The 26,767-nt window shown below is 42.6% G+C and overlaps 1 protein-coding gene across 1 annotated transcript; it reads right to left on the reverse strand.

The window, feature by feature from the left end:
• Nucleotides 1-1,651: 1,651 nt before the first annotated feature.
• On the reverse strand, nt 1,652-24,989 carry PEDS1 (plasmanylethanolamine desaturase 1). Its single transcript, XM_062588848.1, has 6 exons — nt 24,713-24,989; nt 21,255-21,374; nt 9,037-9,128; nt 7,359-7,503; nt 6,436-6,648; nt 1,652-3,213 (listed from the first exon to the last, which is right to left on the reverse strand). The coding sequence occupies exons 1-6, from the start codon at nt 24,987-24,989 to the stop codon at nt 3,092-3,094; spliced, it is 969 nt and encodes a 322-aa protein (XP_062444832.1). The 3' UTR covers nt 1,652-3,091.
• Nucleotides 24,990-26,767: the final 1,778 nt, after the last annotated feature.

Raw genomic sequence — 26,767 nt, forward strand, 5'->3', positions numbered from 1 at the left:
TATTCATCGACCTGCCTCTCAGGAGCAGGAAGCTTTGAGATATTCCTGAAAGCAGCTGGGGGAAGATCAAGGATCGTAAAACCGAAGCGTGCTCCCTGCCTCGTCCCCCCTCCCCTGCCCGACAGATAGATACTTGGCGAAGGACCCTGAGAGCTGCCGGCGATGTCAAACAGTGAATCACTAGCGAGCAAGCGCTGCACCAGGAGTCAAGTACGGTATTAGCCTATGACTGTGTCCCTGGACCATGCAGAACAGCAGCCAGAGATTAAATGTTGTCCCAGTTGCTTTTAATTACACAGGATTAATAGGTAGGTAGGCACAGCAGTGGCCATGTTAGGAGATCAGATTCGTTTCCACTAAGACTACTGTAAAACAGGCGACTGAAAGGGACCAAGACGGGCTTGGCCAACAAGCAGTTGTCTTCACCAAGACCCTGCAAGTGTAAACTCTGATAACTTCAGTGTGTTTCAAATCCACTCACTATACACACTGCAGTACTGCTGTTCACTTGGTATTTAAGTTATCGGTAAAAGATCAGCTTATAAATGGCTTAGTGGTTAAGGCCCTGTTACACAGGAGTCTCTGGGCTTTGACTCTGGTTTATTAAACAAACTTGGGTGGAGGGGGACGGAGGAGAATGAGGGGGACAGAAAACCAAGGACTAACAAATCCGTAAGACTGTGGGTTATGGGAGACTCAAGCTTGGAGCAGGCATGACTTCAGTAACTTTTTTGTCAACGTGAAAGCCTCAGAAATAACCACTGCAGTTCTGTGTACTCACAGCAATCTGTGCTGTATCCTGACTAGACTTTTACACCTCAAACTGCAGGATACTCGCCCGCGCTGGAAGCGGAGAAGCAGGAGGAGCAGCATTCCTTGTCCAGAACACACAGCGGTTTTTATCCCCACCCCACTAGCACCCAGCACTTTTTAAACACTTTTCACACCTACTAGCCAAAAGCTTCACCTACTAGGAGTGCTTAAAAGCCTCGATTCAGGACAAGAAACAGGCAATAATTAACAAAGGACGTGCCAGCTTGCAACCACCTTCTTTAACCATTTACGTTTGGGAGCAGTTGGCTGTTCTCTCCAGTGCCAGGGGTTCTCATGGATGGCCTCTTCTGCCAAGGCTTTCCACAGAAGGGCTGAGGAAAAGATGGGCTCACCCACCCTTCCCCCAAACATAATACAAAATCATACATCTGTCTTCCACAATAACAGCATTAAAGGGCTCCCCCCCTCTTCCCCTCAGTTTCCAATAAATGAGTTTCAGGACTCCTCACTAGGACTGTTTTTTTTTTTTTTTTTTTTTTTTTTTTTTTTTTTACTCCCCAAATTACATGGAAACCCAATATTGACTATGACATCTGGAGCACACACTCATTTAGTATAATGGTAAACACACCTTAAATACTTGGTAACCAAAGTACCAGCTTCAACACTTCTGCAGCAGTTCCCAGTGAAGCAGAGTTGTCAAGCTTCACCCTCTGAGATCACGTGGTCCATCGTAGTTGAAGCTGATATTTAGAAGTTTACATGATCTGAAGGCTGACCTTTAGATCAAGGTTAGTCTAAAGCAGGCTCTCACCTATGACTTAAAACCCCTTACCATGTACTTAAGGAAAGAACAGATTGAATTCAACACCATTACTTTTGAGGTGGGAAAGGAGACTTAGATTTACTTTCAATAAGCTTTCATTTAGGAGAGAATCAAAATAGACATGCATCATGTTCACTTGATAAAGTGTCTGTTGGATGTGAACACTCAAGAATGTATTAAGAGAAAGTATTTTCCCCAGTTCAGCAGTTAATTCTTAGTATCTAATGCAGTACAAGTTGCACTTCTGGAAAGGTATTGAAGTCTGACATAATGTAGTGTCAAGCTCCTAAAAACTTGAAAAATAACTGATGGCTTCAACCTGAACAAGACTTAACAAGCTGCAAAGTGTTTCAGATGGCTGGAATAACATCAAGTATTTAGCAGCTAAGCGATCAAATTTTTGAACTGCACACTGAGAATGCATGATGAAGAACAGCAACAAGACTTCACAAATGTTAGTATTATCCAACTGCTTTGTTATAAATATTATATACATTCAAACATCACATAAAATATTATTCCGTTACACAAGAAGAGATTAAGGCTTTATATTATTTACAGAAACAAGCAAGCACCTTAAAAAAAATAAATCATTGACATTTCCCTTCTAACATCACAAGTTTGATACCTTGAGCTCTTGAATACAGCTATTTGCAATACGCCCAATGCTAGAACTATTTTAAACACTTATCAGGGTAGGAAACACTTAATAGAAGGCTCTCATCAGCGAGCACTTCACAATGAACTAACACAAGCCTGTGTTGTATTGAGGGTGCCCTCCCTCTCCTCAGACATCTGTTAAGGTACAGTTGAAGGCTTATGCAGAAATGGTTTGCTCAATTCCATGTAGAGTAGAACAATTTTATTTTAAGGGAAACTGAAGACACTTAAGGACTTGTGGCCCACTGGTGGAGTGGGATTCTCAAAGTCTGTTCCACATTACATCAAATAGATTTAACATGATAGTGAAGATGGAACTGTAAGTTTACCAACCACTAAGTGCATTGAACAGTGATGATTTTATAGGCTTCCATTACTCTGACACACTGTTTTCATGCAGTGCATTTGGACTCAACCACGAAGTGACAAACTGTTGTCACCATTCCCCCTGTAGGTCTTAGGCAACAAGCTATTTTTTTGAAGTGTTAAATAATGTTGATACAACACATTTACTATGCTACCATGTATCAACAGAGTGACTGTCCTGCCTTCTGGCTTGCCTGATAGCTTTTACAAGATACAATGATGAAGTATTTTCTAAGATGTAAGCAGACATGGCTAAACAAAAGGTGCTCAGTAAGAGTAATCATCTTCATTTCAAGTATTGTTTTAAGAATTAGTTCTTTAATTACAGTCTGTGTTAGCACTTTTTAGTTTGTGCTTTAGAGTCTGTTATTTCTTTGCAAGTCTTGAATTTGGCTGATGGCTTTTTTTTTTTTAAAAAAAAAAACATTGGCAACAAAGATGAGCATTGCAGAAGGCTGGCAAAAGTTATTTAATCTTTTGAGCCCATTTCATGTCATCTGCTCTTGGCTTCTCCCCAGTAATTCCTTGGATAATGTTCTCCAAGCACCTCCAGAATCCCATCTTCTCTAATGGATAGTTCAGCCAACCTGAGTGATTGTAAAAGAAAAGAAAAAGATTAAGTCACGTCATCCAAAGTTTAATGTCTTGTAGAGTTTATTTAATAACATTCTTTTAATTAAACACAAGGTAAACATAAGAAAAGTTCAGGTGCAGAGAACTCTAGCTAACAATATTAGCCATTGCATAAAGCTATCAGAAAACAGACCATCTAGTTAAATGGATTTTCATTAGAAGAAACACTTTTTTTTTTTTTTAGCAGCACCTTGGATTTAGCGTTGACATTCAAAACAAATTCAGCTATTTTTTACCCTGCTTACAGTCTGCCCATCATTGAAGGCTTGGCTTTTCTCTTTGTTTCTCATTAGCTGCAATTATTTTTCTGCTCATTAGTAGAGCAGAAAAATAATTGCATATAACAAGGTACTGAAATCTCACATCACACACACACAATTTGTTTGAGGCCTAAATAGGCCTAAACTAAATAAGGCTCAGCAAAGCAAAGATTGTTCTTTTGAATTTATTTTAAAAATAAATAAAAAAACCCAAAGCCTAAAATTTTGATAGTGCCAATACCACAGTTTGCTTTTTTAAGATACTTAAATGTATTAGACTCTCCCTGCGCAAAACTAATGTTTGCTTAACCAATTACTATTGAACCCTGGGATGGGAAAAAAATCTTGCTGTAGTGCCGTACTGCAACTAACGATAGCTCAGGTTGGACAGTTGGTGGATTAAGAGGGCAGGACTGCAGGCAGCACGTTCCCGAAGGTTTGCAAGTTTACCTAACTGAGCGCCCCTGCTTCAAAGTAACCAGAAAGGTTACAGTTAGTTGATATGTGACAGGCCTCTACCATTTTATGTAACAAAATACAATAAATGCCACTGTTCTCTGCATGCAACAAGAGCTTGAAGTGTTTGTCCTATACCACAGATTGATGGTATTTTGAGTGCCTTGTAGAAGTGTTATGTTGCACAGACTGCAGGGCTCACACATGCTTAATATCAAATTCAGAAGGGCCTGTCTCTTACTCCTGGGATATTAATTAGTAGGTTAATTAACTTGCTTTCCTAATACTGTTCTTTGAAGCCAACATTTATCTATAAGCAAAAGAGTGCCTGACAGGCAAACTCATAGGGCTTTTTGTCACAATGTATTAGATAGTTACTTTAGGTCTCTGTTTGATTAAATACTGCAGTAACTTAAAGAAAACCAAAACAAATCAGAGCTGCAAAATGTTACTATCTTGTAGAAGTTCTCCTACAACCAGAAAGAGATGGATGTACACAGGGTTGGTTGTATTGGCTATCCCATGCTTATAAAAGTTATATAAGTATCTACATTATGCATTTTTACCTTTTCCAAAAAATGTACAAGGAAAAGAATGTAAGAAAAGAAAATCAAATGAAAGGCAGAAATGTGAAGAAGCTGTCACTACAACAATGAGCAAGCAGCAGATGTTCATGTTGAAGGAAAGAGATGGCTAAAAGGCAGAACGGTACATGCAAGACTCAAACACACAAAAGCTTCCGCAGAGCCAGCTTTGCAAGGACCAAGTAACATTCCTACTGCAGTGGCGCAGCCAGCAAAAGGAATACAACTGTTCTTGCTGCTGCTGTTTTAGTCTGATGTTAATTTTCTGCGAAAGAAACACTAAAACAAAAGAATATTCAGGACAGCTACTGCTGACAAGTAACGTCGTATTTCCAGAAAGCAGGATTCTTCCTAATTGGACATAATTACAGCTTTAATGATTAAAACAAGCACAGCTTCTGTAAGTGGACATGGCCTTTCCTTGTTCACCTGTGATAATGCAATCCCACTCACCTCACTGTGTACTGATGACCTTTGGGAAAGCATCCCATACAATTCTCATTAACATAACCAGCTCTCAGGGAATGGATAACTCCTTTACTGGTGTGTAAAAATGGCAATCAGTCTGAAAGCTTTAACAGCTTTCTGGCATTGCCAGTGTTATCTGACACTTTCCCTGGCAATGATACAATGGCAGACCTTTACATGCAGAGATTAGCTCTGAAAGTAAGTATACTCTTTGGACTTGGCTGTCTTGCTTTTAGGGTAACCGTGCTTGGTAGTGATTAAGTGCAAGGCACATTATTTTGTAAAGTATGACTAGTTGTTGTAAAGGCCTGTTTTAAATAGTGCCTTGATTGCACATCACTGTTTTCCCTCTCACTGCTTTCCCATCCGAAAAAGTGTTACAGCTGCAGATGCATTTTGTATACGCACGTTTTTCAGTGGAACAATTCTGTTGTGTTATGTCAGACTAGTATGGTATGAACACTTACAGAAAGCATTGATTAAACAAAAGAACATGTAGCTCATCCTGTTTTAAGCAGACAAGAAAACAAAAGCAACTAGCTGAAGACCACTATTAACAGTCAAATCCCAACTTTCAGTTTTCTACCTCTATCACTTCAAAACACAGTAGAACTGAAACAATCACTTAGGGTAGCAAGATTTTTACCATCATCTGTCAAATCAAGCTTCATAATTGTACAGTACTTCTATATGACATTCTGGTCACAAGAACTAGATTTGTTTCTTGGTGCAGATTTCAAAACCGACAGAGAAACCATTCGTCAAAGCCAATGACTGAATCAAGAACGGAAATACTTTATTTCCAGCTGTTCAATGAACTTCGCAAGTTACTCAAGATTGTGCAGCACTGGTGTTGGAGTTTATCTACCTGAACAGTGAGCATAAAATTGAGTATAGATATTAGACAACGCCAAATCCAAGATCAGTTTCTTCCTCTGCTTCAAATCAAAATGACTGACTGCTGAAAATCCAGAAGCTTTTCTCTGGAAATCAGCATTTGAGGTAAGATGCACTGGCAGAAGATATGCTCTTTCTGTAAGAAGGAACAGCAGCTTTCAGACTGCAATGAATGAAATGTGTTACTAGCATGACATTCCCAACATGTCATGCAATCAGATCTGTGTTGTTGACTACCCCATCAGACTGAAAGTCATCTTTTAGCCAATCTTGAACCTTCCCCACCTTCTTTTAAAACCTTATTTTATATTTATTTTTTAAACTGTAATAAATTATAATTTACATTTCTTTGTTATGCAACAGTAACAGTTAAAGCCACACCAGCTCTTTTGAAACTAAGTAGTTTTGCCACATCACATTTTCTGTATTTTATAGGCTGTCACCAAAGTACATCTTGCCAGGCACTACAGACTGGTGAAAACTGTTCACAGGATGAACTGGAATACGTTACCAGTGGTAATGCAGAAATATGTCTCATGTGGGGACACATGGTGAATCCTGTGGTGTTTCCGTGGCAGGATAACATGCCAGTCCTGTAGAAAGACGACCCAACGAGGAAGACCAAAGTACGTGTGAGACCACTTGTGAATCTGGTTCGTCATGGTTATGAAGATGATCAGGGCAAAGACATAACACTCCCAAGGACATGTTTCATATAATGCCTCTGCAAAAGAAAATTTGTAATTTTAAATATTGCTTATGAAAAGGTAGTTTTCTACTAGGAAAATGATGTCTTGCCCAGCCAGAGCTGCTCAGTGCTGCAGGAACTAACAAAAACCTCAACCAAGTGGCTTTGGCAAGAGTGTCACAAGAGCTAGCGAGCCATAAACAATTTCAGAATGTCACAAGACAGATTGGTGAGTGCCAAAGTCTGTAAACACAGTATAAACAGGAACTTAAATTCTTGATTTACTATCAATAAAATTAAATACATCCTTTAATTATTGCATTTCTAGTTGGTAAGTAAAGTATTTATGAACACAAAGTGGTTTTAGGTAGCTTAGAACAATGAATTTCACTATATACCCACAGTTTGATCCCAGAAAGACTATTTTTTTAAAAAAAGAATAATTACTGTAACTTCTAATGCTTCCTTAAAAGATTCTTCAGTCTTTCTGTTGAGCCAGACAAAAATCCCATACCCCTTTAACAACTACAAGAAGAAGAAGGAGAGAGAGGGGAGGGAGAGAGTACAAGCCATCCCCTCCCTTCCCCAGGGAACACACTTCCATTCACAGTACACATACTTGTCATTCACATTCACCGATTTCTTCCATCCTCACAAACACAAACGCTCATCTGAGCATCAACAAGAACAACAAAGTCTAAATCCACATAAGCCATCAGTAACAGCTTACATCAGTAAAAGCTTACCTGAGGAAAGAGAAACAAATTTGTATGCCATGTTTGCCAATGGGACTAATGTCATGAAGCAGTTGTCTCCATTGGTCTCTATGAAATCATGTCTGGTAATTGCTGTGGGATCAATATGATGTTCTCTAAATGGTCTGATGAAAGCCTAAGGAAAAAGTACACAATACTATGAATAAAGAATGATCAAAGAAGTATCAGATTCAAATCTGATGACTGCATGAGAGACTTCCCTACTACCACATTCAAATAACCACACTTGAAATAATTTGTTTTACATTTGCAAAGCAATTAAATTCCTAAATTCAAATCCAGTTTTGAACTGCTTTTCATTTTTATTAGTGTTAATATTCACTTAGGGTGTTTTGTCTTTAGATTTCTAAAGCAAAGAAGTATCATCCTAATTTCACAGAAAAAAATCCAAGTAACTTGCTAAAGCAGTATAAATCAAGGCAACAACAGAAATGACAGTCTAACACTTTGTATGGGCTATAAGTGACGACATTAGTAGACAAGATGAAAGTTAAATGGCATAGACAAATCAATGCAAGTCAAACAGAATACACAGAAGTTTCCTCTAGGAATAGAAACAGCATCTCAATATACAATCCCACAGAAAGAATGTGAAATATAGTAAGTAGGACAGGGACAGTAAAACAAGCATACTTATTTGCCTTCAACACATACATCATGCACAATTTATGCAAAAGTGTCCTGATCAGTCTGAACTCTGTTGTCTATTTAGAGCATAGTCTCCTGTGGTGGTATTTATTTTTTTAAAAACTGTGCTCCACAGATACCAGGATTCAAGGACTACTAAGTCTATTGAAGGTAAATAAAAATAACCCTAAAACCAGTAGTCTTAAGTACAGGTTCTTCTGTACTTCTGTTTAATTACAAAGAATATCCCATATACATTCTTTTTTAAAAAAATCCTTCTAATATTGCAGTATGAGGAGTAATTAATGGCACCCATGAAGCAGTCTAAAGAACCGATATTTGCTTATTATAGGAATCAATGGACTTTCCTCCAAGCATCTGGCACTTGTAGCTACAGATAGGTGATCTAAATCTTTAGTGATCACCATCCTAGTACTGCTGCATTTACTGAATAGGTGCCAAGAGCACAAAGAACTGGAGAAGTTTCTTATCAGAGCTTCTCTATGTTTTCAAGTCAGTTTTCAGAGAGTTTAGGTACAGGAATAAGGTACCTGATGAAGCAGGACAGTACCTAAATTCTGTCTATCCCTGCAATTATTGACCTTTTGGAAGGTCTACAGAAGTCTATCCAGGTTTCTGTGCTTGTGGCATCACAGGCCATTCCCACTGTCTGTGCACATAGACATTGCAAAACTGTGTGCAATCCCTAATCAGGGCAATAAAATGGAATGGTGTCACCTTGTACATGTCATCTAGACCATGTGTAAATATGATGTTTAGTGCACTTAACCAACATTACATTGTGCCGTTTAGCAAAGAAGGGTATTAGGTGCCAAAGTGTGTGTGTGGGGCGGGGGGGGGGGGGGGGAAGCACAGAGAGCAGGTCACGTTCACAGGATTGAACAAAAATACAACTTGTACACACTGTCCATCAGAGCTGGGATGTAAGCATTATAATATTGGAAGTGTTTCAGAAAAGTATTTCTCAAGTTTTTGATCTTTAAGGGTAAGAAACTCAAACCTTTCCAACTATGGGTAGTTCCACAGATCCCCAGGTGTCTGCTCCCCAATGAACTAATCCTGATAGAAAGTCAGCTGTAATAACTCCTGCAACTTGAATAGAGAAAGACAGAGTTAGACATATAAAATCATTTTTACTGCAGAATTCTCATTTTCAATTTGTAGAATAAATTAGCTTGTTTACTTCTAACTTAGAGGTACACAACCACATGAGATCAACCTTATTCTGAATGCATACAGGGTCAAACTACTACGAATAAGAGCTTAATGAGACACCATATGGACATTTAATCTTCACTAAAACTACACCAAGACTTTGTTTGACCTATATTCTACAGAAGAGCTTGACAAGTCTTTACAGTTACTGTTATTGAAAGTTTAAGTGTGAATCATTTAAATCTTGTTTTAGATGCACCTTCTCACTGGACGTGCTCTTTTTCTGTGCTGTTTAAGAGATCATCTGGCTAACAGCTGCTAAAGCCATCTCAAGAGATTACATTATCTGCAGGCCCCCTCACCTCTCAGTCCTTGTGTCTGTCCACATGAAACACCAAACCCTAATAAATATAGGTAAATATTAATTAAAAAGCCATTTATGGGTACAGCAAGACTATTTACAAAATTAGCCTAAAAAAGTCAAGCAACTTTGAGATTGGATCATCTGCAAGACTGCAAGCAGATGCCACAGAAACCATCTAGGGATCTTCTGTTAGGGACATCCTACATTTATGATACTTATGTACTAATTTGGATACACCATTAATGAAGATTGTTGCAAGATTTTACAAGTGCAAATACCTTTCTAGCTGCCAACCACAAGTACTTTCAAATTGTAGTCAAGTAAAAGCAGTTTTCCTCTCTTCCACATAAATTCATATTTTTGTATCTACATTCTGGATGACATTCAATCTACCGAAGTTTGTGGGTAATTCTGACATTTAAGAATATGGGCACAAGAGATGTTATTTGATCAGGACATTTTTCCAATCAGTCAATAGGTCTGTCAGATGAAGTCTAACAGACACCATAACATTCTTCATTGGCAGAGGAAATCCTGCTTCCAGGTTCCCAAACCCTTCAATAACAAAGCCTTCAAGAGAGTTTAAAATGCCCTCCTGTGTGAGCACTGCTGCCAGGCTCTTTCCTGTCTTGAGGAAGAAAACTCAAAAGATTGCCCCAGAAACTCCCTTCTTAATGGAAAAACTTGGAGAAAAACAGTATGACTAGAGCAACACAGCAAAGGCAGAAAAACTGCATTGGAATCTCTGTGCTTGAGGGACTTTAAAGCACACATACCAATATGTACTAGTTCTAATCTGCACATCTTGCTTGAAATGGGTTTTGACAGAGGTTACCCAGGTCTGGATGTATTCTAAATTTGTTGAAGAATGAACCAGATTAACAGTCAGGATCTTCTTTCACTGTAGTGCTGCCCCTTCCGGTTAACAGGAAGATATTTCTGTTCAGCTATTCTGAGATCAACCACCCAGCAGAGTACACAGATGTACTCGATTCTCTGTAGAGCTCTCAAAAGGGAAAGGCAATACACATTTCCTACCTGCAGTTCTGTTTAAAACAGTTCAGCAGAACCATGACTCAGATTTCAAAATAGATGCTACCTATGAGGTAAATACGATATACCCGAAAATTGTTATGATCCAATTTCTATGCTACTCCCTTAAAATCATATACGAAATTCATGCCTACTAAAGCATTACACACTGATCTCGCAGACTATTGTTGAATGAGTCACAGCAACAGAAATAAGAGATGACGTGTACAAAGTATATGTTTCAAAGCAGCTCAGCTGGCCATCCCCTACCGTTATTTGGTGCTCAGTGTATAAGACATAGTCACTTACTATTGCCATGTTCAGTAGGTCAAATTTCAGAGAAGCTTGTTAAATGTCCACAGGAAGTCATGTAAGCCAGAGAACTAGTCACTGAGTCAGGTCAGAGTGGCTGGAACATAGTTCTTTAGTTTCACCAGCTGATGTTTACAGAAGCAGGTTGTTTACAGAAGTAGCCCATTGTAACACAGTCTTTGCACCAGAAACGGCAGGGAGTTGGAAAATCAGAAGCGATGAAGGAAATTCATTTTTGCTTTCACTGCCTCACCAACTCTCCTTCAGATACCTGCAAAGCTAGCAGAATCCTGGCCTTTCTCCTGCACTAGCAAGTATTCATTTCTCCATCTGTCTGAAGACTTCCTTCAAGCACAGCTTCTCAGTTACAGCTTTGATGCTTTCTAAGATGGGCAGGTAGATCTCTGTCTGCTAGGAAGTTTGGCAAGACAGTTCCATCTCACTTATAATCCAAATCAAAAGTTAAAAATATTGGTATACTGGTTCCTCTTGCTTTGGCTCCAAGGCATTTTGCTACTTCCCCTCCACTCACACAACCACAAACAATCCAAGATATACCAGGAAACAAGACAATGAATGTACATCTTTCCCCATAAGTCTTACTGCTTTTATTTACCCTGGTCATGATCTGGACTTTGGCTGATGTGTCAACCTTCCTACTCCAATCACAATGCCTAGGTCAGCTGCCTGCAAAGCCCAGTTTAGTGAAATTCTTTTAACACAGCAGGATTGCTAAAGATCTGATATTTTTGGAACATGAAAGAGGACCATTTTGTTTAGTTAATATTGAACTAGTGCTCTTCATCTTCAGGGCATGGCAATTATCTACAACTTGTTTGTATAAGCAGTATATACTTGTTGTGTTTCAGATCACACATGTAAACTACAGCTACAGAGACTGTGTGGAGCACAAAAGCTTTTGGAGCTGCACTAAGCAGCTGAAAGAGCAAATAGCCTTGCATTAGAAGGAAGATATTTAAACAAAACTTCATTTTACAACAACTCAAATACCATTCTTGCTGATGTAACCATTCTATTAACCAGTTTTCACATCACCTCCAGCATACTGCATTAGAGCAAAAATATCTCAAATAGCAGCAGAAAGAACAAAAACAGAAGCAAAATACTTGTTTTACAGATGTTTCACATGTTACTTTGATGCCAACTTGTAGTAAGCTAATAGGAAAAGAGTGAATAGTACCTGAAGTTGTGCCTTACGCTAAGGTAGTCCGAAACACCCAGCTGCCGGAAGCCGAATTTCAGTAGTACTGAAAAACAGCTTTCTTGCTCTTCCGCAGCCATTTACAAAGAGCGGTAACAAGAGCATAAACTGTAACATAGGTGATACATGGCAAGCATTGTAACATTTTGCATCTGAACTGCAAATTTTGAAAACATGCCAGACACCAAAGAATTAACCTTAATAATCTCATACACCTAATGCTGTCTTAATTTAAAATGGGAAAACCAAGGCAGAGGTGCTCAGTTACTTCTCTGAGATGGTACAGATCTTAATGATCTGTCATCAAGGCTGGGAGGGCAAGGTATGTTAAGGGCTGTCAAATCATGAGTTAATCAGAGTCAGAGAAGACATGATATTCACAGTATTCATACATGAAATGTAAACAGCAGATTCACCTGCTGAAGAGAAGTAAAACCAGGAAAGCATTACAGAAATACCGCTCTATACATCTCAGTTTCTTTAATCCAGTTTGCTGAGGTGTATCATGGAAGAATAGGAACGGTCCATCTATAATTTATATTTGAGGAAGAAGTGAGCATATGAAAGACACAGGGAGGAGGAAGGAAGAAGGCATTTCAGCTAAAAAGCAAGCTGCAGAATATGCTCAAAAGAAGAGATTTTCTTTTCTTTGTTTAGAAAGCAGACACCACTGTATCACAAGAAATAAGTCTAGCATACAGGGCGATCAAACGCATACAAGTGAAGTCTAATCAGCAACTGACATTTTAAAGTAAATGAACACATGACTGAAGTCCAAAAGGAAAAACACAAATACCACTTTTGTGTTGCTGTTTTAACAAGGATTTAGAGCTAGTGAGCCTACATTTACTAGAAGGGCTGTACTTTTCCAACTACCCTTTATTTGTGATATTTCTCAGGTACCAGCATACCTTCAGGTATCCTTAGGACAGCGCCTAGGAAGCCTGAGGACACGCCACAGGACGATAACCCCTTGCTGAGACCGCCAGGTCACCTGCTGGGCAACTGATGCACAAGACAGTAAGTGCAGTTGACCCAAACACATAATTGACCCAACACGGTTTTGCTGCTGCTTGTGGTCTGTTCATAAATCAGATAATGTGTAGGAGCTAGTATTAGAGAAAAGCCCTCACTACTCCTCTTTCTTGCTAAGTACCAACTTACGAGTTTAGAACTTACAACCTTAACGAAGGACTTTTCTGAGCAAGTCACAAACCACTTCCTGCAACTTGACTACACTCAGGCACAAGAGCTAGACATTTCAGATATAAGCTGTTCAACAGACAAAGGTATTTTGCATATTTGCAAGAAAAAGTTATTCTTCACTGAGGTTTCGTACAGCCAAGTGTAAGCCTGATTTTGTATAGTCGATTCTCAAATTCTGACGCGGAAGCCTCACAGTGGAACAGACGAGGTTTCATTTTTACTATAAAATTTCAGTTAGAGTCTTTGGCCAGGGTGAGGACAATCACCATTACATGATACTAAATAATAACTTTGTGCAATTGTGTAGCATCATTGAGAAGTATAGTCATTTTCAAATCAGTGACTATACAAACTAGTCAAATGTTACAATACAAGAGAGTCAAAGACTAATTCCATGGCAGACATTTTTTTTCATATTCTATTAAAACCAATGTGCTAAAGTAACAGCTATTTGTTACATATATGCTCAAAAAAGAAAATGCATCAGTCACCTGCATTCCACATTTAGTGCATTTGCTGCAGTACAGTCATCATTTGTATCCCAGAAGGCAATGATTTCATACTATAGCAAGTTACAACACTAAGAAAACAATCCCTGAGCATTTTAGCAAGTACAAAATGTAACAGCTCAAAAAGAAAAGTTAATCATTTTGCCTATGTCAGGCTGAGAAATACTTAGTCAAGACTGGAGTGAACTTCTCTGCGGAAGTAAGCAGAGAACACAGCCGAACTATGAAATAAAAGAAAGCCCTGCACATTACTAGATATAGCTGTAATATATAACTATACAGTTTTAATATCATAGCTAAATTTTCAAATAAACCATGCCTATAATAAACATGCCCCAGAGACTAAAAAAAAATAGCCTAAGCCACAGAGAGGACGCCACAGGCAGAAGGTGAGCAAAAAGTAAACAAAATTAAATGGTACATTATAGATACAGCTTACACAGCAATAGAAGTGACTGGAGTAGATGACAACCTGTCAAAATTGGAAAGAATTTGCTGAATATAGGCTACGCCTGCATAGCCCAAGAACAGCAGTATGTCAAGGTTACTCCCTTCTGCCTGTAGGCATCTTCCTTACAGTTAAGGCTTTCAACAGATGGAAATATTTGCCAATGTCCAAGACAGGAAACAAATATCAACTCCTAATATTTTGTTATATAACAGTGCCCTTCACCCAGTGATTACACCATGCTTTGAGTTTATTTTTGCAAGAATGATAAGATACAGAAGACATTTCTTCTCCTTCCCCCAATAATCTCATGCACACCAGGAAGCCAGGAGAATCCACTTCTTCCCAGCAACACTTGTCCAGAACACAAGCACATCCCTTGCCTCCCCATCAACTGTAACAGAGACCTCAACATGAACCACCAGGTCAGAAGCCACCAGGAAAAGGACATTCCCAAGGAATGGGTATTGTCTCCTCTGAAGTCAAACAGCAGCAGCTTCTAAAGCAAGCGGTCATCTACCAAAAAGAGTTGGACAGGAATTACTATCCCATAAACAATGATAAGAATGGCCAAATTTTAAATTCAAGCCTTTAGGCTTAGTCTGTTAGTGCAAAGCAAACTATTTCTATTATTTCTTCACCTGATGGAGCATTTGTGAAACGCCTGTCACGTTTAAGCAACAGAATCCTATCAACTTTACCTTGGCCTCAAGGTCTTATACATTGTGGGTACTTCTTCCAGTGATGCATCTCCAGAAGAAGGAAAAAAGTGACTAAGACACCCCAGAAGAAACAATGAGAGAAAAAAAGAACAAAGGATCCTAAAAGAAAATCAGGAGTGAAACTTTCCTCATTGAAAAAATCCAATCCTTTCACCAGTGTGACTAAGCAAACTAATCCTCTGGCTTCACACATGCAAAATACTCCCAGGAATCAAGCAGGGTCAGCTGAGCTCTCAGCAGAGCTAGGTGCCTATTGCACACAAGTTTGCACCCAGAAGGGACCTTAATACCTAAACATTTGCCTGGCTTAGGATGTAAGCATCCATAACGAAGCTTTTGTTCAAGGTCCACAATCTCCTGCTTAAGTTGATCACTTCTGTCAATATACACTGCAACTTGCTGCTTCATTACAGCAAGACTCCAGCATGGTTATTTTTTGTTTTTTTGAAATGAAAGAGGCACCGTTTTTAGTGAATCAGGACCACTGAGGCCTATACTACTTAAATTCTCTACTCAAAGTCCCCTGCAACTTTAAGAGAGCCTCTGGCAATACAAGCAAGCAAACAGAGCTTTCTTTGTCACTTAGTCCCTGTCACCAAAATAGAGGAATAGCACATTAGCTGTACACACGAACAGCCATGTCACCAGCTTCCTTCTGTCCCCTGGATAAGCAACATCAAGCAGGGAGGCTGGCTCAGCTCTCCCCCGTGACAGCATAGCCTTCAGCTATCCTGCCAGAGAACAGCTGTTAGCACACACATGACAAGTTTGTCCCCTAATCAGAGTTAGATGAAGAACAGATAACTGGTGTCAAAATCATCTGCCCCAGTGCAGAACAGTAATTATGTTCCACAGTTCCTCTTTCAAGACTAAGAACACAGAGGATCTTTGGAATGGGAAAGACATGGAGCTCCTATGTCAACCCACACATCCCTACTTGAAATGAATTAACACTAAAAGATGTAAATAAATAAACAAACTTGTATTATTGCAATAGAATCGCGCAAGAAAAACAGAACTGAAATTTCATCTCTTTAATCATGACAGTTTGCGGGGCCTTCACATTCAGATTATCGTTCAGCAAAGGATGGAAAACACCAAATTACTGACAGTTACCAAGCAACCCACAGTTATTTCAGATGGGATGAGGCTGTAGGTGACAAAGACTTGATTTATTTGGGCCAAGACTCAGATAAAGGAGATTTTCATTTGTTAAAAACTTCCTCTGCTGTAATTTCAAGAAACTTTAAATCAAAATTTCAAGTAGAAATTCATTTCAGTGTACAAAGCAAATCCAAAATGAAGTGAGGTTCTTAGAGATAGACAAGCAGGCTCTGACTTTTGCTACAAGGCAATGGGATTTTGAAGCAGCTGATATGCATGCATAGCAGCCCACTCCAAAGAGTAGCTATGGTTTCTAGAGTGCATTTAACATGTGCCACAGCTGGCATATTGATATCAAACATTACACACTCATCATCTGGCTCTGTAACACAGCGAATCAAGGTGTAGCTCTGCAGAACTACTCAGTCTTGAACAAAAGGTTTGAGGCCTTGATCAGAACAAGTTTCTATTTTAAAAATACACCAAGTGATTTCTTTCTGCAGGCTCTCTCAATCTGCAACACCAGTAATAATCAGACATCTCTGCTTCAAAGAGGATTGAAAAATTATTTCTCAAAATTATTTTCTCTCACTTCAGCAATGATTAAGTCTTATCTTGTGCTGTGTCAAACCTACCTGCATAGAGATGGCACCATATGTGAGGCAGTTTTTATACATATAAACAGGCTAGAACACAAGTTTAATAACCAATTTTTATAAGGCTGCAACTGAACAATATCTACTAAGAACACCACCTGGCTGCAGATAAAAGCATCAGAAACAAGTCAACTGATTTGGCAAAAAAGGATCAGAACCTTACAGAAAGGAACAGGGAAGGAAAAAGAAAGAAAACCATAATCTGTACTATAACTTACCAAACTTCTTATCCAGATGCTATTAATATCCTACCTGTATATACACCTTATGTATATTGAGCAGCATACTATACATCTCAAAAGAACCTTGTGGTATAAGAGCCTCAAGCCTAATCTGATTTGTTTTGGCAAGACTTCTGTTGTCACAGAAGAAACATCTATGCCAATCTTGTCCCTGGCATTACTGAGCTGCTACAAAGTGGCAGAAGTCATTCTCTGCTTCTGCTGCATTCCCATTGCAATGGGAAGTCCAGTCTCAGCTGACAAAATGGGAGTATCAAATCTTTATCACATCCTGCTTTCCTGCCAAGCCTACACCAGAGTCAAGCATATACATGCACATCTATACACACACTTATAGATGTATATACATCTACATATGTGCACACATATATACATGTTTAAAAACACATATATGTATATACATCAAATCATAAATATTATATACAAAATAACTAAATTCACATCTACTCCTCCATAATTGTCAGCTTGCATGAAGAAGAGTTTTCATAGCTCTTCATAACTGAAGAGATTCAGAATAAGGCATGACTAGCTTTAGCACAAACACGGAGAAATCCATCCTCTCCCTACTCTCTTTTTGAGGGTGAGGAGAGGAAGCTATGGAAGAGTCACTCGAGTTCCTCCTCCCTTCCTGCAAGATCCTCCTTAGTCAGCACAAAACAACCTAACTCAGAAGTTTTCAAAACGACATAATACATTTCTCATCTGCCTTCTCTCACTGCACAATGTATCTGTAGGCGATTCAACACAGCAAATTACAGCAAGTCATATGAGTTCATTTCTAAGCAGATTGCCTGTACACATCACACAAGTGACTGCTTTCTGAGAACTGGTACAAGGAAGAGTAGATCTTTTTAGATATATTAAAATATTTACAATATAACTCAATCTACAACTATGTATGCCTTTAAAGGCATTGAGAGAAAAGATAGTAACACAGCCTTTAGTTATATAAGCAGGGTCTAGGCTAGGTGAAACAAAGTTATAAAGGCTCAACTTAGTCTCTATTCTTAAAAGAAAAAGAAAATTACCTAAGAGCACATAAGGGTCCATTTAATGAACTGGCCCAGGACAACACACACAAGATTAGATCACTCCTCGCTTTCAAATTTCACGAATTTCTATAATTTCCAAAGAAAAAGACCTGAGGTGAACTTCATACAGAGGTAGCTCAATAGCAGAATGTTTATCTTCCAATTTGAACTCGGAGGTCAATTTTGTAACCTAAGCATCAGGAAGGTTTTCAACGGGGACACATCCAACAATGTCCGTGACTCAATGTCCTCCGTCTTACTAGTTGTATTGCATGTGGTTAGTTAGGAAGCAGAATAGCTCGGCAGATGAGTTTCACAAAACTTAGTAAAAGCTAATCATCACTGTATGATGTGAACCTGACATCATCCACACTTTATCTGGAGACATGATGTATCGAAGACAGCAAAACAGGATGGTATGCAGCACTCAATGCTTTATTACACTCATTTTTATACATGCTATCAGTTATTTCCACACTTCTTTATTTACATGGAATCCAGATTCTGCTACTTTAATCATTCACTACTACTTAAATAACATTATCAGTGAATTGGCTGCTTTATCAGTTAAGCTGGTAACCAGGATAACAGAGAACTTGAGCTTTTATCAATAACGACTTTGAGATGAAAGCCAGTCGCAAACAGATCCTACTAAAGGTTAATCATCATTACCGATGCTCTCCCACATCTCTCCTTATCATGATGGCATAGTTCCCATGGCATTTATTCTACATTCCTCTCAATCTCTATCTCATCAGCTAAGAGGTGGCAAAGATTTTAAGTTCAGCAAGTGAACTGGCACAATTCAAGGTAGGAGGATACAGCTGTCCTTTGCTGTGCCACTAAGCCAGTAACATTCGGACAGCCATCAAGGCATTCTCAGGCTTGACAAATTCATTGCATCTAGTATCACTATATGAATCCATTGGTTTTGTACAATTTATAATATGCAACAGTGATTATGAACAAGTAACCATTTTCCTTTAAAACAGACCACATTCAGTTTACAAAAGAAAATTTATTACAAAAACAAGCTGAGCACCTATAGCTATTTTATCCAATGTCATAATTATGATTTCACCTCCTTTCGGTTAATAAGGCAGTTCGTATAAAAATACATAAACATTTATGCACTCTCACAAACAGCAGTTTATATTACATTCAATAAATGCTGCAAGCACACTAGAAGACTATTAAAAAGCTTAGTTGTTGCCCTCTTCCCTGCTTTATTGCATGCTAGAATTTCACCAGGAAAATAGGAAAGCTCTGCACCACAGAGCTAACATTCTTCCATTTTTTTAAATTAACTTCCTTTCCTTTTCCCATATTCCCTCTTACACATACATGGCCAATATACATTGTTTGCACAACCTTTCCCATAGCTTAGTTACCCTTATGTTTTTCAGGAAAATCTCTGAAGCCTTTCAATACTATCCAACAAACAAACAAACAAACAAAAAGAACACATGCACACATGCAGCATGACCAGACAGTAGACTAGAAGAGTTATCTTACAGATCTCACAGATGGGAGTGCAGAGTTTCGCCACAAGAACATTCTAATCTGAAGGAGGATAAACCAGCTACCAATAACCACATTAACTGCCCAGATAAGCCCAAGTTAGCCAGGCCAAACAAGTCACTTTTGCCCAGCTGCTTCAGCTCAGCCTATTTGACTGCCTTCTCTTTTGTCTGTTCTCAAGGAAGTTTCTGTGCAACAGCATCTCATTACTACACTAATAACATGAAGTCCATATAACACATACTTTTTCTGATTGTCAAGCAACATTCAAGTTGAGGACAAGTTTAGACTGAGAATGTGACAGATACTGTGGAGTCCCTTTTTGTAGCCAGCTTATTCTGAAACAAGTTTTTTCTTCAGTTAATTTCATGCAATATCCAATTTTATTAATAAAGTTCTATGGCATAAAACTAGAATTCTTGCTATTTCTTCTTCACTAAAAAGGCAAAGTCACCAACCCACACTGCATCTAATTTTATAAAGCAGTAACTACTCTGGTAAATATACATGTCCATAACACCACCTTAAAGCGCAGGGTGAAATGTTATGGCATTCAGAAGAGATCTTAGGATCAGAAGACTGCTACTACTTAATGTTTTCAAAATCACTTTGGAATGCAATATGATCAGGTTTCTGCTTCTTCTTACAACTATCTTGAATACTAGTGTTTAAGTCATTAAAACCAACAGCATATGCATTGGGCCAGTAGATGTAAAAACATTTCAGTGAGACATAGAAAGCAATACTGCATTCTTCATAACTAAAGTCCATGTCTGAAGTTAAAAATGGCTGTTCCTGCCCCTTCTCCACCCCTAACTGATACACAGGAAGGAGGAAATTGCATAGATAATTTATTTGCAGTCCTGGAGGAACTAAATTGGTTCCTAAACCTCTAAAAAAAATTATGGAGCTATCTACCATCCAAGAATCAAAGAACAGCAATGATCAATCATAACAAGACAGACTCTCCACTTGCAGCAAGAGGCAAAGCATTTGAAACTTATGTTATACTTAAAAGAGCCATTCAGGCAGGATCAGCTCTGTACTGGCAAGATCCAGCCAGCTTTAAAACCTCTCCGCATCTGAGCACAGACACCAGACTGAACTTGCTTTCCTAGATTTCCAATCAAACAAAACACTAATAGACCAAAAGTCATAATAATTATCATGAGGAAGCTGCAACTTTTCTTATACTTTCTTATATTTCTCTTTTCTTAGAAAAAAGAGAATGCTTAGAATAAAGGCCAAATTTCACATTCTGACATGAAAGCATAACACTGATTCCAAATTATTCATTTTTAATTACCAGTCCCCAGAAATCCTAGCCTGTGTGGTGTCTGGAATACCTTTTGTAAGAGTTTTTACTTTCTGAGAAATTCTTGTAAATATTTTTGTGGATCAAGGTTCCCCCTCACACACCCAGCTCTCCTCAGTCTGACAGCTATTTTTCCTCTAAATAGTCCTTATGCTTGCAACAACTACACTGCAAGGTGGTTCCTTAGAAGCCACTGAAATGAAATGAAAGATAAAACAGTAACAATTCCTGCAGATACTGTCTTAGAGACTCTATAATTGCACATGCACAAATGTCTCTTGCCCTTTCTAGTAATAAGGCAAATGAAAAACATCACATAGTTGTTTCCAGCTTTACAACAGTCTTCCCTTGTTCACTGCAACAAGCCGTTTCTACTTACATATCCCAACAATAACAGAGGGTGTGTGTTCCAGCCGCAAGTAGAAGAGAAGACTGTAAAAATTGAAACAGATCAGGGAGAAGCATAAGATGACAGAGATCCATTCTTGTACTCTTTTTCCTGTTGAAAAGAAAAAGCATGTTTTATTTTTATCTGAGAGGACATTTTAAAGTCTGTAAAATACAGAAAGACTGTTCCATTGCCCGGATGACTCATTTCATTGGTTTAACAGGAAAGCGAAGCAGAAGCTTATTTATCCACGAGAGGTGTGCATATTGTCAAATGACATTCCTTTTCCCTGAGCCACTAACCCCTTCCCTCCCCCTTGCCAAACAGAACAGGGACAAAGCAGACATCTTCTCATGCTGTCCTAGTTTCCTTCTCCCAGTGGTTGCTGGCATAATGTTCCTCCACATCAAATCTCTTTTGAAAAATGCATTTCATTCAATATTCAGTATTGCTGGTATGACTGAATCTGGGAACAAATTTCTGGCCGCAAATCCTTGTGGTTAAATCACCTTACAATCAGCAATATTCAAAGTCTCTTACTTGTAAATAAAGCTGTCACGCTAACAGCAAAAAGCATTATCCAGCACAGGGGTGACGCTGGAATTTCTTTTCTAGCATTGCAAATACAGTTCTTGAGCTTCTTACACATTATTTAACCCACGTCTCCTGTAGCCTTATCTTACCTTTCCCAGGTAAAAGGCTACAATCTTTCAGGCACCCTGCTATGACAACAGACAGAAAAAGCAAAGAGAAAACTGGCACAAGGTACTCTTGAACCTTGTTGTACTGCTCTATACCTCCATAAAAACCTCATTTATTGCTCCTAAAAAAGGGATATGTCAGGATACTAAAACAGTCTGAACAGTTAGATAGATCAGCAGCTTTCTACTGCTAGTCACTGCTAGCTCCACACAAGACACTGAAGTCAAGAGCAAGGGACGGCTCAGGGTGAGACCCACACAGATTAAGGTATCAGAAGCAGAACTTTTAATGCCTACATCCAGAAATGAGATGTCAGCTGCCACCGCGGCCCAGAAGGGCCATGGTCTCTAACATGCTCAGAAGCTGCCAGATCAGTTTGTATCTGTTTTAAAGGGCTGTCTTCCACAACTGCCTCTAAACACACTGCCTGTGGCTCACCACAGCAGTGAACTCCAGCAGCCTGTTCTCCACCTCCTCCTGCAGCATTACACATGTCACATACTTGAGTTTGAGGAGAAGTGGCATGCATGTGGGCCATATGGTAATGACTGTAGGCGAGGTGCTCATCCTGTCACGTTACCAGAGGCATATTCGCATTATGTCTAGCATGTGTTCAGGAAAGCAGCTTCTCTTCTATTACTCCTCTGCACTGACCTACTGTCTGATCAAGTTTATTTCTAAATGCTAAATCCCATCCTTCTGAACTGTACCACAGAAGGAAAAGGGAACCAGGAACATCAAGGAGGATCAGTAAAATCTCCAGTGTGCCTACAGTACAATCTTTTAAAGAAGTTGGAACAGAGATTTTTGCAGTTCAGAGTTTTGATCTAGAAAGGCCAGGAATATGTAAGCTAATATCCTAGAAGAGTAAAGAATCATAAAATTAAATTAAGACATAAGAACAAGAGGTCATAACGTGGAAGTCTCCATCTCTGGAGTAATGAAGTAAGAGTTAATTAACACCACTTCCTGCATAAAAAAACCACACCCTGATTAGAAGAGCTAAATGGGTAGCTCCATGAGGAACAATTAGCTATAGGTGGGGAAACACTACACTACTCATTAGCAGGTCCCCCGAGCTCAGTCTGCGCAAACAGACTGGTGCTCTGAACACAGGGATCCCCATAAGGTCTATCCAAGTCCAGAAACACAGCTCCAGCTTTGGCTGGACTGGAAAAGTGAATCAGTCGAAGGAGTCGAAGTCAGTACCGATAACTTGTGTCTACAGAGCATTCAAACTTAAACATATGCCTTGCACGAAGGAATAAGAAGGAATGATACCAAAAGCCACCAAGTATACGCTTAAAAGAGTCGTGGAAATACTGCAGAGCAATTATTCACCCTGCACAAGTATACGTAAGCTGTATTCTTAAGAACTTGGTAATTCAACATTACATGCTTCTGCCATAGATGCATATTCTGATGCTGTTTCTGTATGTAAATTACTTATGTAACACACACACAAAAATTGCACATATAACATACATATAGTGATATCTACCAGCAGTGTACGGTACATCACATGATTCTCACAAACTTCCACCTACAACTAAAGATAAGGGTAACATATTGCCTGGGGAAAATGTTTTTCTTATAAGCAAGGGCACAGGGAAAGCTAGTGACTGCTCCTCTATAACACACTGGTGTCAACCACTGCCTGAATCTGAACTGCGCATGTAGACCAGCAGCCGAAAGACATCACACACCTTCTTCTTTCCAGAAGGGGAGAGGTGACCAACACAACCTGGAATGGGTACGGACTTGCCCTGAACAGTTTAGAAACCTGAGAAACTATCACATTTCATCTTCTTATCACTGCTTTGCTCTGTGCAAGTAAAAACACCCACTTTTCCACTAATTGCCTTGAATGTGCAAGCTAAGCTCCTCAGATGATCTGCCAGGAACTGCAAGCACGCAGCACCGTCAGGGAGGCCTCCACCACCTCTTCCCTTTTCTAAGCTCTCACCTGCAAGTGAATTCATTGGAAACGACAAAAATACCCAACATGACTCATACCACTACCTGACAAGGATTATATATTTCTGTTTTGAAGAGTTTGCAGTTATTCCCAGAGCATAACGTTATTTCCACAGCATAACTGAATAGCTGCTTTTGTCAGAGGTCAATGAAGCGACAGCAAGGAAAAAGGACCAAAACAAACAAAGCCATCAACCCTCCCCGAGGTGCAGGACTGCTGTCTCAACGCAGTATACTGAAACACCGGGAAGCGAAAGCCTCTGTTGTTGCCTCGCCCAGCTACCAAGTGCGCACGTCTGCGTTTGACCAGAACGGGGCCCTTTTTCGGGGAACGGCTCGGGCGGGCTCCAGCTCGGGCAGCACCCGGAGCCCGGCTCCGCGGCCGCCGCCCCCCGCCCGCCGGGCACGCTCCGGCCACCGGGGCGCCGCTCGCGCAGCTCTCCCAGGCCGCCCCGCGGTCCAGAGCGGCGGCCCGGGCCCGGGCGCGCTCACTAAAGCCGCGGGCGGGGAGATCGGACCGGGCCGCGGAGCGAGGCGCGGCGCCGCCCGGGCCCGGGGTTGGGCCCGCCGCGCCCAGCGCGCCCGAGGGCCGCGGCGCCTCGCGCCTCCCCTGGGCGCGCGGGAGCGGCCGTTGGTGGGGGGGGGGGGGGGGGGCGCGAGGCGCCGCGCTGAGGGGCCGCGCGCTGAGGGGCCGCGCGCTGAGGGGAGCCGCCGCCGCCGCCCCCCCCCCCCCCCAGGGCCGCCGCCCCCCCCAGGGCCGCCCCCGTCACCTGGCGAGTAGAGCTCGGCCAGCTCGCGGGCCCCGGCGTGCTGCGCGCCCCAGCGCCGGCTGCCGCCCTCGGCGCCCCCCGCGGCCTCCTCCTCCTCCTCCTCCTCAGCCGCCGCCGCCTCCGCCGGCCCTGCTGCTGCCGCCGCCTCCGCGCCGCGCTGGGCCATGGCGCGGCCCCGCGGCGGCGGCGGCTCCCGCGCGAGGCCGGCGGGCGGCGGCGGGCGGCGCCCAGGCCCCGCGGCGGCGGGCGGCGGCAGCGCTGCGGCCCGCGGCAGCATCGGGAAATGGGGCCGCGCCGAGGCGCTGCGGCGCCGCCGGGGGTGGTCGGGAGGGGGAGGGGCCGGGCGCGGCTGGCCACACCCCGCCGCCGCCTCCCACCTATGGCCGGCGCCGCGCCGCTGCCGCCGGGCCAATGGGCAGCCTCGCTCTGCGCGCCGCAGCCAATGGCGCGGCGGCAGCGACGGAAGCACATCTGGAGCGCGCGCCCCGCCCCTTCCCTCCCCTGCCGGGCTCCTGGGGGGGGGCACAGCTGGAGCTGCGCTTTCCCGGCGCGTGCCCCGCGCATCTGTCCCGGGGCACATCTGGAGCACCCCTGCAGCGGGCGTGGCCCCGCACCCGGGCGGCACCTCGCCCGTGCCGTGGGGGCCCGAGGCGCTCCCCACGTGGCACAGCAGCTGCCACCGGGCGTTTGGCAAGGGCAGAGTCCCCGGGCGGCAGCCGGGCCGTGCGTGGCGCAGCGCCGCTCGCCGTTACTTGCGGGGGGTGCCGGGAGCTGGAGCAGGCACTGCACAGCTCCCCGGGCACGCAGAGAAATACTAGTACTGCGTTTTCACACGGTGACCCCACAGGACGTCATCCGTCCGCAGCGCACGTGCCGCCAGCGCGGTGCCAAGCCTGACAGGCTGCCTGGCGCCCTCCAGAAAGTGCCAAATGGGGGACAGCTGCTCGTGCCACACGGCTGCTGCTGCAGAGCTGCAGACTCAGGAAGGGCGAGGGAGCAGGAGGTGGAGGAGGCTGGAGAGAGTCCAGGGCTGGGCGGGCCAGGCGCAAAGTGCATGTCAGTGGCGCTCCCTCAGCTGCTTGAGGCACGCTGCGGAGCCGGGGAGCTGCGGCATGTGCGAGGGAATTAAGGGGACGTTGCAGAAAGCTGAGCAAAAGTGGGAGGAGGCGGAAGCAAAGCGGACTGGCCCTTACCCTTTGGGAAGCGTCCCCGGAGGCAACAGATGACAGAGAGGTGCCAAGCGGGGAGAGGGGCCACGTGCCCCGGGCCTGACAGCGCCTCCCGACCCCCGGCCTCTGCCTCACTCTGGTATTTGCTCCCCTTCCTTATTTCTCCGTGTTTCCCAGCCGCATCCCCTTCTCCCATCCCCCCTCGCCCATGGCACAGGTTCCCCCCGCCCCGGCTCTCCCAACTCCAAGCCCCGGTTGCACTTTTCCGTCTCGTACACCGCCTCGCCTTCGCTCCCTCCCCACCACGTGTTTCCACATGTTCGTCCCTTGCCCCCGAAGCCCTTGCTCTGTTTTCGCACGTCTCCTCCCCAGTCTGTCAGCCCCTCCGCCTCGCTCATCCTGCTGCTCATCCAGCCCGTGCTCCGCGCCCTTTCCAACCCTCTCCCTGCTCATCCTGCTCGCTCGCCCATCGCCTTCCCCGCTACCTGCCGTCCCAGTGCTGGCTGCGGAGCAAGGGCGCAGCCTGCCGCGCAGGAGTTCTCGCCAGCTGGCCTCGGCGCGGCGCGCAGCGCAGGCAGCCCGGCGGCTCGGGCGCAGCCCGGCGTGAGCAGCGCCCGCAGAGCCGCGGCTTCATAGCCAGGGCGCTCCCCTGCCCCCACCGTGCTTCGGCACCTCCCCGGAGAGCCCCCCAGTGCCACCCTGTGCCACCTCCCCACTGGGCCACCTCCACGGTGCCCCCTCCAGTGACACCCCCAGAAGCACCCCCAGCAACACCCCTACAACGTCACCCCCCACCCAGCGCCGCCACCACTGTCCGCCGCTGCCCCCCAGTGCCTCCTCCAACCCCCCCAGCGCCACCACTCAGTGCCACCCCGCAGGGCCACCC

The sequence above is a fragment of the Rhea pennata genome, chromosome 16 (assembly GCF_028389875.1).
Source record: "Rhea pennata isolate bPtePen1 chromosome 16, bPtePen1.pri, whole genome shotgun sequence".
In the NCBI taxonomy this organism is placed as follows: domain Eukaryota; kingdom Metazoa; phylum Chordata; class Aves; order Rheiformes; family Rheidae; genus Rhea; species Rhea pennata.